Source organism: Limanda limanda, chromosome 6 (assembly GCF_963576545.1).
Source record: "Limanda limanda chromosome 6, fLimLim1.1, whole genome shotgun sequence".
In the NCBI taxonomy this organism is placed as follows: Eukaryota; Metazoa; Chordata; class Actinopteri; order Pleuronectiformes; family Pleuronectidae; genus Limanda; species Limanda limanda.
The window spans coordinates 23,507,210-23,521,262 of record NC_083641.1 but is presented as its reverse complement, the minus strand read 5'-3'; the positions used below and the strand labels follow the sequence as shown (position 1 = coordinate 23,521,262).

Here is a 14,053-nt window from a genome sequence, read left to right as displayed (position 1 = left end):
ACAAATTAAAATGATGGTGCAATTATGTGATAGCTGCTTCTTTAAATGCTGCTGTTGCTGTCTCCTCTTATTACACCTCTTGAAATGAGTAGAAGAAGCCTTGGGGCACGGATTGCTACGGCTGTCACCAGTAGGGGGAGCTCACAGCTCATAGCTCACCCTGTAATAAACCGGTGGGTGGATATGAACAGGACTGTAGCCTGGCAGTGGTGCAGACCACATACACATCCACACATCCACCTCTATCTCTGCACATCTACATAGACCCGCTGCTGCCTTCTGCGTCTCATTATATTAAATATTAGATTCTTCACATACTGATTCCTGTGTGTTTCTGCACTTTGTCCCAGATGAAGACACTTGTAATGCAGAGAAGCCTCCTCATGTTGTTGCAGGGCCTCGGTCACTCATTCATTGATTTTTGACTGAGATCATATTTACTCTTCTTTTCTACTGTTTAGCATTTCCCCACTGTGCATCTTTCATATGCCAGATATGGGCTCTATCGATCATTGGAAATTAAATTTATAATCACACTATGTGCAGTACATTTTTCCAAATGATTGCCTTAACCTTTAATATATGATCCTGTTACTCTGATACCTGTTGGCTCGTTTTATTTTGCCAAATGCGAGATGTGATTTCTCTGGATAGATTCTGACTTGATTTCCCAGTATATTGCTCACGTTGTGTGATAAATAAGGAATTGATGTCCTGCACAGATTTATGTGAGGCTGTAAAATAAAAAAAGCTAAATGTGAGTAATAAACTCTTGGTGTGGATTTTACCATCCAGCTCCACTGCGTCAGTGTTTATCACTTTTTTTCCTGCAGAAACAAAACGTGCAGCTTCATTTTCTTTATGACTTAGCTGGACTCAGCTCCAGATTCTCCTTGACTTCCTTTCCCTTCAGTCTCTCTCTCTCTCTCTCCCCTCTCCGGTCGCTTCCATCTCCCTGCACCCGTCCGCGTTGTCTGTGTGTGCATGTGTGTGTCTGTGTGTGTCTGTGTGTGTGTGTATCTCCTGTGCATGGAGCTCCAGTGTGGCTCCTCAGTGCGTTTTGGGTTGCGAGCTGTGCCGGGTGCGCAGAGGCAGTGCGCTCCTAGCGGCCGCGCTGTTCCCAAAGCAGACAGACAGAACGAGAGAAGAAGGATGTTCAAGTGACTTGTGGCGTGACTGCACTCCTCTTCTTCCACGTCTCTATATTCCCCAGCACATGGGTCTTCAGGGAGCCAGGTCCCTGTGTAATAAAGCAACTTTTGGGGGGACAGCGCAGGAGGTGCAGGCTGGTGGGGACCATGTGTTGAACTGGGGAGAAGATTGTGCCAAGGACGCGTCTCAAGGAACCGAGGGCATGCGGAGAAGTGCATAGCCTGTAGCTGGGGTTCGTTTTCCAGCGTGGACTTCACATCCTTCCCCCCTCGACTCCCTGTGTGGGCTTCATCCTGCCGGGGAATCCACCGGACACGCGTGGATCCTTTTACGCACACACGGAGAGTTCGGGTGGTTTTCTGGATCTCCACAGCCCGAGCAGCTCCGGGTGACCTGCGGTTCAATGGATCCTCTCTGCTCCTGGACATGTGCACTGGCTGCTGTCAGTCAGTAAACCTGACGCCACAGAAACACGGAGCCCACTCGGCTGTCGTTCTTTTTTTATTTTGGACATATTCCCTATTTTTGTGCGCTGAGATTGGAGGATTTTACGCGCCCGCCGTGGATGTTTAATATGCTAGAATGGGTCCGCTAGCGTTCATCCTTGTTGGTGGATTACTGTGTTTTCGAGCTGATGGTAAGTTTCAAAACGATTCGTTGAGTAAACAAACTTCCTACTTGTGTTTAAATTATTAGTTTATGTTTGGCAGAGACTTCAAACACACCCATTGAGACGCCACTCGTCCGCCTCAGCAGGGTTAATCTGTGCGTAATGTGGGTCTATGTTGTTGGAGGGAAGAAGATAATATAATATATATATTCCATCAATTCACTGGACTTTGATTATTAAAGTATTATTAGCTGCAATCAGGGAATTATGTTAATAACCTTGTGAATATGTGATTTAAATCCATGTTGCACCTTCTCAGGAGTTGGTGTCTCCTGATTTCGAAATTTAATTTAAAGTCACATATGAACAAGAAGTTGAATTCAGCTTCTCCATCCACTGCAGCTATTGTCTTTTTGAAGTGTCTGTCAAGAGGTTTAAATTTAGGATAGAGATTTGTTTTATCTTCATATGCAACAGATAGAAGAAGCAGAACAAGTCCTGTTTTCTTAGTATTTAACATTTCAAAAATATATCTTGTAGGATAGTATCTGATTATATGACAAATTAAATCCGTTAGGGATTTGCTTAGAAATGTTCCTCTGAGAGTAAGATTCTCTTATTCAGTGTGACGCACAGATCTCTGAGTAGATTGTCAGGTGCTGTTGCACTGGCTACAGGTTCTCTCTCTAGAGGTGGAGGCAGTGTTTTGCTTCAGGATTTTTGAATAATAGCAAACAAATCCCCAGCGTGTTTGTGGTTCCAGGAAAAACACAAATGTCAGACAAAGTGCTCTAACGCCGGAGAAAGTAGTTTTGTTCGGATCTGTGGGCACGAGGAGCTTCACTGGCTTGTAGGTGTTGTGATTCCAAACTGTCTGTGTCTTCTGTGGTCATTTGGCTTTTTGGATTTCACTGCTGCACTTGTGCACGGTGGTGTAAGCTGGCTTAAACCCAAACTGGGACAATGCCCCAATCAATTATTCCCATTTGTTTGATTAAACTTTAATAATGGTGATCTCTGGTGATTGCTGCAGCCAAAAGCTTCGGCTCCTTTTGTCCACTCGGCCCCTGACTGCAAAGTCAGCATTTAGAAAAAATAAAATAAAAGAATAATAATTTTACAGGGCTTTTTTGGGAATAGACGGCCTTAAAGAGAAGTGGTTGAACGGGAAATAAAAATCAACTGTAGAGTTAATCTGATGACTTACATTAATCATTGAAATGGGCGGCTGGGTGGGTGGATGGGTGGGTGGGGGGATTCTGGGACAGAAATCGTCACTGGGATTGGTCCAACCTGTGACTGGTGGAATGATGGGAGGGGTGTAGACGTAGCACCTTTTTAAAAATGCATCTGATTTAATTCCATTGGTGCTTTTGAGCTGGACACACCTTGGTTCTTTCTGAAACACACAAACAATGAGAACTTCGTAATGAAAACAAAAAGAATCACAACACTCCTGACCTTTCACATCCTGGGGCATTATATCTGCTCAAGGTCGTGAGTGATGAGTCACACTCCGGTTTGCTTTGTGCTGTTTGTACAAGTTAGCAGAACGTAAAGCCCAGGTTTTCTTCACACTGAATGCTAGAGGCTGCAAGGCCCCATTTTTCTTTTCTTTCACCTGTCAACTCTCGCTTTTGTCCTTCGCAGCTGCGAGTTTTACTCTTGAGGCTTTTTAGTTCAATCTCTGTGGCTTCTGTAGTTGGCAAATCCAGTCCTCTGTGTGCGGGGGTTTGGATATTTCTCTTTTTTATCCTCTTTCTTTTGCAATTTCTGCCGTCTTTCACCGTGCTCATCCAAACCCACTGGTTGCTAGGCAGTGGCTGATGGCATTGCTGGCTGCCCACAGGGAGAGGGTGCACATCTCCCCGGGAGCTTTGGATCCTCCCAATAATTTGCCTGTCACCCTCCTCCCCCCCCTGACCGTTTCCTTGCTTCCTCCCCCGCTCCATCCCAGCACAAACTTACCCATCACCCAGCCCTTTTCAGAGGTAATCTGAGGGTCCTTAGAGAGGGAGGGGCTTACTCTAAGAGTCCACTTAGGCAGACAAAAAGCTCTGGAGTTGTATTCACTGGGCAGCGTAACCGACAAAGCCCAACCTTGTGAATGGCGTCAGTCACTGTTTAGTGTGCTGTGATTAATACCGCCAGTGTGTAAGGCGAGGAGAGAAGAGGTAAGAAGGAGACAGAATAGAGGATGAGAAAGTGTGTTGGGTGTTGCCAGGGCTGGGAGAGAGAGAGAGAGAGGGGAGGGATGTTGAGACCAAAGAAAACCGGGGTAGCACACTCTTTTAAGAATCAGACTGATTGCAGAAGGAGATATTTCCAGGAATACAACGCTCAGCAGCTGCCTGGTTATCTCCTAAAACTCTGCTGTGCTGCTTTTGAAGCTGGATTAGAAGATGCTTTGCATAGGGACCGTGTGCACTCCTGACCCTGTGCTATTCTGAGACCTCCTGCATGCTTGTGTCTGATGTAGGACCTGGTGACATCACGCCCATCCCGGGTGACACACCGAGAGGTGCTGAAACATGCTCCCGACTTTCAGGACTGTCTAATCTGTCTGAGAGGCCGTGGCGACGACCACTCCGGTTGTCTGATGCCTCAGAAAGTGCACAGCCCTCTCTCTCTTTCCCTCAGCCAGCAGAGCTGTGGTTTCACAAAGGCTAAGTCTAAAGAAACTGAAAGTCAGAAAGGGTCTGAAGACGCATTACGAGTGTAATCAAATATAAGAATCGAGAGACAAGTTGTTGAACAACACGATCTTTTAAAAGCAACTTGGGCATTAGGTTTTATTACCGTCGCTCCCTGGAGACTAACAGCTCGGTTGATGGTCATGATTGAATGTGAGTGGTTGGGAGCACTGCCCTATAATGTGAAGTAAAGCCAGATTAAAATAGTCCCAGTAGCAGGCTCAAGTCATTGTGTGAGAGCCATTCCTGTGTCTCGTCCACAAATGTGATTGTTCTGCTCGACTTGGCCGCGTTTAGGTTCGCGTTATCGTAATTGCGGTTCATTTGCTGGAATGGGCTCGCTCTAATGATGAACCTTCATCTGGGATCTACAGGAAGCTCCTCTCCACTGTCTCCCAGGGTCTCATCACTGTCACCGAAGCCACTTCCCTCCACATCCAAGGGCACCGCTGTTTATTCTCCGATTAACGTCAAGCATTGAGCGGAGAGTAAAGACAATAACACTCAAAGGGGGGGGATTGCTAGAGGAAGGGAATGAACATGGAAGAAAGAAGAAGGGAAATCAGTTTACAGGTCTTTGTGTGAGTGTGATAAGTGTTACTTGACCAATGACTTGGGCCTGTCAGCTCCTGTGAGACTTTAACATCCAACTCTGGTTACTCTGCGGCTCGTGTTTCAGCGGCCGTCAATCCCACACGTTCAGGATGGACTGTGAAACACTGCTCCGTGATCAGTAAAAAGATTCACAGCTGTTTTAAGTTCTCCGGTCACGCTGGTCAACGCCCTTACTCTTCTTTTTTTTTATAGCGCAGAAGTGGGAGAGAGATGGAGAAAATGCACGTGGCTGATTTTCTCTGCGAGACCAGCAGAATGCAGCGGAGGCAATAAACCACTTCTCCCTGTTTTACCTCCGCTTTATTAAGCATCAGCCAAGCATACCCCTGACATTTACAGAGCAGAAAAAAGGCCTAATGCCACCATGTTTCTGCCCGGAGAAACAAAGACAAAGGAGGATTAGAGAACAAACAGGAAAAGATAGCGGTTTAATGCCATATCACACATATTTATATATATTTACTCCTGCATGATTTATATTTCCAAACTTCCTTAGCCCCATCCTCCTCCTCCTCACATACACACACATATTATCTCTGTGTCCGTTGTCGGTGTGCATGAGGGTGGAATTCAAACACCGAGGGGCGGTTGTGCACCTGCGGTGGAGGTATAGTGGGAGAATGTGTGGAGTCAGGGGTTGGGGGGGGGGGGGGGGTGGGGAGGAGTGAAATGATGAATTGAGCCTGCTGACTACAAGCGATGAGGGACTTCACCTGTCCCACACACCTGTACTTACAGAATACACACCTGCGCTCGCCCTCCCGGGCCCCGATACACAGAGATAATCCTCTCTCTCTCTCTATTCTCCCACCGCCTCTTGTTTCCCCAAACAGACCACGGAGAATTTCAGGCCAACAGCAAAGAATTCCTCTTATGCAACCACTGATGATGAGATGATAGTGAACAAATCCTTATTCATCAGCCTGCAAACACCCAGGCAGCAGTTCAAATGCAAACTGCCTGGGTGTAGGACAGATTACTCAGTTACAGTCTGAATGCGAAGAGAATTCTTATCTCCACGAAACCCGATTATTCAAAGCGCACGCCGATATGCAGACAGGAAGTCAGGAAGGAGCAACACACAAGTCTGTGAGTCCTTAAACTCACTGGTTCGCCTTTAACAGCGTTTTCATGTTTCATGCTGCGGTGAAACGGGTTCTGAGGAAGCGTCTAATTACTCTATATCTCGTCGCCCTCACTTCGCCCTCTGGTCGGCTGTTTCGCAACAACCTTCAGATAGACAAAGGGGGAATGTCAAGGTTGATTTACTCACATACATACATGCAACTCCAGTAATTATACATAATCACGAGCGTTAGACCTCATACGTATTGAAAGCATACACAGAAGCATTAAAACCAATGCAGGCGATCATGCATGCACTCTGGTGGCATCAAGCATTTATGTTTCAGCAGGAGAGAGTAAGGAGACATTAATGCACATGAGCTAATGTGCTGTATTAATTCACAGAAAATACCCACTTCAATTCATTATCAGTACATTTACCACCACATTCCTGCTGGTTTTTCTTCCCTGTGTTTTCACTCAGTAACAAACCTTCTTGTTTGTCATTGTCGAGCGTTAGCGTGACAGTTGTACCTGAGCAGAGTGTCTCACCCGTGTCTTGAGAGATGAGGTCAGGCCCGGTGATAAAAATGCATGAGCTGTCTCTCAGTGTGAGACGTGTGAAGATGGACAGGCAGAGCACGACACTGGAGCACACATCCGTCACACACAGCAGCAGTCCGCTGGCAGGGCGGCCGGGTGCGTGTCTTGTTCGAACCGTCTCCGTCCCGCTGAGCGGTCGGTGGATCACTCGGCCGTGACAGCCCGGTGCCTTTTCTTCCCCCGTAACATACTTGGGAATCGTAAACTACGGAATTGCATATACTCCAACCTACAAACTATCACTATAACCAAAACATAGACTGTTGATGAAAGTGCACATTGACTCTGGGTCCGGAAAGTGAGGCCAATGTGGAATTTCCCTAAACCCGCATTCTGTTATGACCAGCAGGGGGCGACTCCACCGGTTGCAAAAAGAAGTCAGTTTCTGTAGAAATCTCTGAGAAAATTATCCTAATGCTCTCAACATTTTTATGTTGGAAAATATGGTTCCATTTAGAATATAATGTTCAATAAAGCTTGATATGCATTAGGGCAAGGAAGCCGTGTGATTGACAGCTAGCCTCGTCAGATGGGTGCAGGTGTAGCTGGGCACAAGCAGTTCTCCAAATATGGTTAATTGTGGTTTAAGAAAAGGTTTATAAAATAATTGTTAAGTATGTATAATGGTGGTATACATGATGTGCTTCAGTACTTTGTCTTCTTGACTGTGGTACGTTTGAAAACATCTAGACACAGAGTTATTTCCCTGGTAGTTTTTTGTCCAGATAATCTTTGCATAAACAGATTGCAATACTTTGATGTGTGACATGCTAAATGAAGCACAAATGACAGTTAGAATATGATCATACTCTTACAGATATAAGAATTTGATAGTTGTGTGTGTCAGTGTTGTGGGAATCTGTTCTTGTTGTGTTCCTCCTGAGAAAACTTGCGACCCACACTGTCTCCCCGAGCCACCGTGACCCGGGGTGAGGTTATTTACTGCATGGAATGGCTCCTGGGGAGACCGGCTTTGTGGCTGAAGTCTGCGGGTGAAACACGGCACAAGCCAAGTGTCACACCCATTGTGGCAGAGAGGGGAAAAAAACGACTTAATCGCACTCTTGAACGTTTGAACTCACCAGCTTCACTTCCCGGGGGTTGATGAATTTTTCCGAGGGCTCGCTCCCGGGCATTCGTCAGCCAGAGACTCAGCGACACCCACCCGGCCAGCGCTGGAATTATGAAACTAAGTGATTGTATGTGTGCGATTGGTTTTTCTGAGCACTATTCATAACCATCGCAGCCTGTTGTTTGTTTTGTGTTGGCATGGATATACGGGCCTGAGAATAAATGTAATAAGACCTTCCTTCACATACACTGCCGGCCCCCCCTGACCCTGTGGCCCTCGGCGAGACCAGATGAAGTGTCCCCTGGAATAGAAATTTAATAAATCTCATCATGACTTGCTATGCTGTATCCTTAAAAAAAAAAAACACAACCACTAAGCTATGAGGGCCATTATATTACCTTGCAGTGCTCTCTGAGTCCATCACCCGGATGCTCTGTGATTACAGCTCTTATTCCTCATGTTCACCTGCCGGGCCGAGGGCTGCTGGAGGGTCTTGGGGGGGGGCTGGAGGGGCTGGAGGGTCTGGATTTGGCGACTGCCCTCATTGACATGCAAGGACACTGCGATGTGTTCACTACAGGTCGGCGCCCGCCCGCAGCACACCTCCAATTATCCACTCATCTCTCAGCACAGTGTATCATAGACACCCTCCACCCCCCCTCCCTTCTCCTTTGCCTTCATATCTGAAGCAATAAAGCAGTTATTTATTCCCCCCCCACCCCCCTGTTCAATCTGCAGGGGCAGCTCACAGCAATGCAGGTAAAAGAGATTACAATGCTTGAGGGAGAATCAATTGATGCCATTCATTTCATTGCTTTCGCCCCCCCCCACCTCCAGTAGGAACTGTCAGAGTAGCCCATGCTTGAATGTATAGGGGATCGGTGTTTGGATGTTTGAGCCCAGCTGCGTCAACATTCACACACACACACACACACACATATCTTGGGAACATCAACATAAACACTGCTCCTCGCTTATCTGGTTTTATAGAAGATGACCTGCTGTACCACTCCACAGTTCTCTGCAGATCAGCACTGCTTGCACACACACACACACACACACACACACACACACACACACACACACGGACACACCCACACACATACATATTTACACACACATCTTGGGAACATCAACATAAACACTGATCGTCGCTTATCTGATTTTATATCTGATTTTTTTACCAGTCCCCAATTTAGTCGCACTTAAATGGCACTTACTTATAGCATTTTGTAGTTTTGCTTTATTTTTGAAGAAATTGTACTTTCTTGATTCTTGTTGTGTTTGGTTTGTACCCTCGGGGTTGAATGCTCTTATTGTAAGTCGCTTTGGATCAAAGCGTCAGCTAAATGAAATGTAATTTAATATAGAAGATGACCTGCTGCACCACACCACAGTTCTCTGCAGATGACCACTGCTTGACTGGAGCAGCAAGTGGACGTTAACTAATCTTTATGTCTCCTCCACAATACAGGACAAGGAAAGGAAAGACTATTAATCATTTAATTCACCTCTTTAAGTTTTATCACTCAGTCCAGGATCTGAGTCGTTGATTTTCCACACACACGCACTTATTTTTTAATATCAAGGCTGCTGCAGCCGTAGTGGAAAGCAGAGGCAGGCGAGCACATGGGGTGTAGCAGGGGAAGAGAGCGAGGGATGAAGGAGGTGGGTGGGGGGGGAGGCGCAGCGGGCTACATGCTCGAGTGGCCCTGGCATCGGAAAATCATTTAATCTGCATCACAAAATCCAGTGTCCCCACCGGTTTTCCAGTGGTCCCACAGAGCCGGTGCTGCACTCCTTCCACTAATCAGCTGTTTGTCCAGAGCAAACAGAACCCGTATCAGCACATTATACACTTCATCACAAACAGAAAACCAAACTGTTCTCCTCTCTTCCTTCCTCTCCCTCCCTGTGTCTCTCGTTTCCCTTCAGCGATCTCTCTCTCCTCCTCTGCAGCGAGCAAATGTGCATCGGGCGTTTGCAGCAATACCAGATATTCTGTTTCCCACAGTTATCTATTTATATATTCCAACAGCAAGGAGGGGAGAGAGAGAGAGGGCAAATACACAAGATGCAGAGTCAATACGACCCCACTACGCCACTGCCCGAAATATACACCCGGTGTGGAATTCAATCTCATGTTTGTTGGAGGCAGGCAGGGATGCAGAGAGAGAGTTGGGAGCAGCTCCTAGAATTACCCCTTGTGTTTGCTTTCAGAGTATAGATCTTAGCAGGAGAGAGGCGGGTGGGTGTGAGGGTGAGAGGGGGGGTGCTGTAAGCAGAGCACTGAGGTGGAACAGAGCCCATCATGTGAGCCCGCTAGCTGGCCGGGCTCAGACTTCCTCCCTCTCTCCTGCAAGAGAAGATGAAGCGGAAGAACCTGTGAACGCCCTTCACTTCACTCTCTCTCTTCGCTGTGTATCCGAGGCCGAACCCTGTGGCTGAGCTCGGGATATTCTCCAGCAGATACAGTAGGTTGTCTTTAGTGACACCTCACCGAGATGAGCTGTGTGTCTGGTGTTGGGGGGTGGGGGGTGGGGGTGGACACTGACAGCTCGTCATAAAGAAGATAAATCTCGGGGTGCAGAGCGGGCTGCTGGCGAGTGTCATGGCCGGGCCGGTGCAGAGGCGTGGACGCCCAGTAACATCATCCCATCGCTACCCCCAGTTTCTCTCTCACATTTCCCCCCCTGTGATGACATGACGGATATGAGTCCGTCACCCTCACAGCGAGGCGAGGATGGAACAGGACAGGGAGCAAGTGAAGGAGACGGAGAGATATTGGAAAGGAGAGGCCGGAGATACATGGAGAGGAAGAGATGGAGTGGCAGAGGTGGAGGGAGAAAAATGAGAGGCAGGGGGAGAATACATTTCAGGATGGACAACATAGATCTCATGCATAATTCATTCCGTCTGAAATTTCTTTGAGGTTTTCATTTTTTTTTCTCTTTTGGTATTCACTGAGCTCACTGGGCTTCAGCACTTTCGGCCTGAAATGCCTCCACCGCCTCCCTCTCCACATTACAGTTCTACCGAGTCCCGGCCTGGACCTTGGTTTTTTTCCATGTTTGATGTTTTTATGGAGCCTCAGCGACTGGAACTTTTTTTTGCCTTGGTCTATAAGGTTGCCGTTGGTTACCTGTGATCAGCGCACATGTCTGTTGGCCCGAATAACTAATATCTCTTCGGGGAGCCCTTCCTTTTATGCTCGGGCTGAGACCGGTGCGGGTATTGATTCGGCTGGTGGGCTGGTGGTGCTGGGATTTCTCCTGGGAGCTAATAAAAATAATTACAAAAAGATCATCAAAGGGCTGACCTTCTGTTGCACACATGAATAAATCTGTGACAAAGATAATAGAAAAAAAATACAAATACAATTCCTTGTGTGTGGTCAGTTGAATCTGAGGGAGCGTGAGCTGCTGTGTTTTCGTCCTGGGTTTGAACATCAAATTCGATTTTTAACGTTTATATGCCTTTAGTTAAATTCCAGTGACAAATGTGAAGGGATTTGTTGGAAGATGGAAAAGACACAAAAGAGGGAGGAAGCACTGGACATTTCTTGGACAGCAGCATTACAAAGTAGCATCCGATTTCACTGAAGCTGACATAAGTAGCCTGAAAGAAAAGGGCCGAAAAGGATCAGCTTCCACCTCAGTAATCCCTCTCTCCGATTTCACTCTCCGTCGGCACTCTTGTTTGTTTGTTCTCTGGTCGCCGCTCTCCTCCAGGACCGGGGATGACTTCACAGCAGTGGTGAAAAAGTAATGGTGGTGTTATTGCAGACAGGGGAAAACACAGCGTTTTGATTGGAGCGTGTGCCCCGAGACCCGGTGAAGTGCACTCGCCTCAGCTCAGAGAGCACTTGATTGCACAGCACCAATGATCGCATTAAAAGGGCAACAGAAAGCCCATTTACCGAAAAGAGAGTGAGAGAGGGGGCCTGATAGGAAGCTGGAAATTGACTTTGGCTTCTGTGAGGAGCTTCATCGGATGGCGGCACGCGGCCTTCCTGGACTTCACACATTTTGGGGAAAATTTGAGCCACAGAAAGAAACAAGAAAAGACATATTGTAGGTTTTGAGAGTGAAACAGGGTTTACATGTTGAGCTTTTCCAATATCCAGATTGATGAGCCTCTTTTTAAACATACTCCGTGGCATATGGGGGTGCTTTTAACCTTTTCTACCTCTACACCCGACTGCCCTCGTCTCAGAAGCACTGACCAGGCCCGTGCTCCCGCCTACACCTTCTCTGGCAGTGAAAGGACAATTGTAGAGGCATCTGCTGTGTTCATTTTACCAGGAAAGAGGAGAGAGCAGATGGAGACTCAAGGTTTAAGTGATTAGAGGGCACTAGATTGGAATACAAATTAGATTTAAAGAAATTAGACTGATATAAATCGAATGGAGTCGCCGTAGTTTTTGCGCTGTGCATGCGCCCCGGCCTCAGTGGAGAGCCACCGCAGGGCCGCTGGATTACGGGGGAGGCAGATGCTCCGGTAAGATAAGAATAAATATGCATTTGACACTGAGCGAGACGGGGGTCTCTTCATGTCTGTCCTTTATCTCGCCCCTCCATTTATCAATGTCACGGTGTTAATTACTCCTTCATTTATAAAGTCACTTCCTGCCAGAATGCTAACTTGCCCCTGTGCCCTGTGGCCCTGGCTCTGACCGGGGTAACTGGCTAATTCACCGACTATTGGTGAAAGACGTTGGGTAGAATCTTGCCAGATACTGGAGGGTTCTGTTCGACTACCGATAGGTCATCTTCCGTTCTCCACATAATGCCAATGAGATTAGATCAGGGACTGCAGGACCAGGATATCAGCATCCCCCCCCTGACTTCAAACCCCTGTCTGTGTCCCCACTTAGTGCAAGACACCGGGGCTGATGACTAATCAATGACAGGGAAATGGAGGGAATTAGCCCAAATTAGGAAGAGGAGAGAATAGACTGCCTCCTGTTCTGGGGTCAATATGCTGCTGTCTGAAGCCTGATCCCTGTTAATGCAAACAGTGGACTAGTGCACATTCACACGTTTAAATGCATGTGTGTGCATGTGCGTTTGTGTGTCTGTGTGCACACACGTTCACCACACACAGAGTCTTTGAAGTGTATTTTGTGCTGATCAGTGGGATTGTACCTGCGCCTGTCCTTTTGCCCGCAGAAAAGACCGTGGCACAGCTTGTCCCGGTTTCCCCCGGGACATGCGAGTATGAGGGGTAGTGGAACATGTGCAGACCCAGCCAAACAAAGACCTGGACCCTTCCACTACTTTGCCTTCCATCTCGTGTTGAAATTAGCACTTACATAAGCACAAAGGCCTTCGTGGTGCACTGCTCCTCCGCACCGCACCCCCCCCGGGCAAGGGTACAGTCATCAACCCAGCTCAATCACATGCACACCTGCAACAACTCATTTTAAGACAAAAAAGAGTCCAGTGCTGCACTTAATATAAGCGGCTTGTTAATGACTGAGTCAGGGTTATTGATGATGGGTATTGAGTGCGGTTCAAAAGAGAGAAGATGAAGAAAGAGCTGTTGGAAAAACTTTTCCTCATTCCCCATTCCCTTTGCTGTGTCTCTCCTCGTTTGATGCTGGATCAAACTCTTTGATTGTTGCGTGGTTCCCATGGCCTCTGTGATGTAAATGTGTTGCTAACAGCATCTTATCTCCGCGGTTAAGACCCGGTCACAGTCGCACAGCGCACTCTGACTTGGGAAAGCATTATCTTGACTGCCAGACCCCCAGACCTCACCCACTGCACGCCCTAATGAAAAGCAGTGGGCCGGGGTGTTCAGCCACCAGGGGATTAGCATTTGACATCAGTCTGGACCCCCCCATTCATATTCACATCACATGTGTACTTCAACAACAGTGGACTCGTACTTGTTTGCACCCCACTGAAAGCCAAATATGTAATTTACGCTTGTGTAAAGGTCAGATGTTAGCCAACTGTATGCGTTCATTCACTGTTCACTCATGGGCCCAATTACCCACAAGCCCTTGCACATAGGAGAAGACCAGATGGCAGCTTTTTGGCCGGCCTGAAATGCTAATTAAAGGCTTGAATATATGTGTTTCACATGGGTCTTAACCAAGAGAAACCTAAATAACTGCAGAGCAATCTGTCCAGTTTTCCTCTCCAGTGTGAGTTCCTCTGCTTTTACACCTAGATTTGAATTAATGTTAACATCTCATTATCTTGTGAAAAATGCAGATAAGTTTGGTCAAGTTCT

At 47.1% G+C, this 14,053-nt stretch overlaps 1 protein-coding gene across 1 annotated transcript in view; it reads left to right on the top strand.

The window, feature by feature from the left end:
- The first annotated feature begins 1,096 nt into the window (after window positions 1-1,096).
- Window positions 1,097-14,053, top strand: part of robo2 (roundabout, axon guidance receptor, homolog 2 (Drosophila)) — a 162,136-nt gene continuing 149,179 nt past the window's right edge. The window contains exon 1 of the mRNA XM_061073494.1: window positions 1,097-1,789. Within this exon, the coding sequence (XP_060929477.1) occupies window positions 1,735-1,789 (55 nt within the window). The 5' untranslated portion in view covers window positions 1,097-1,734. The remainder of the gene's footprint in view (window positions 1,790-14,053) is intronic.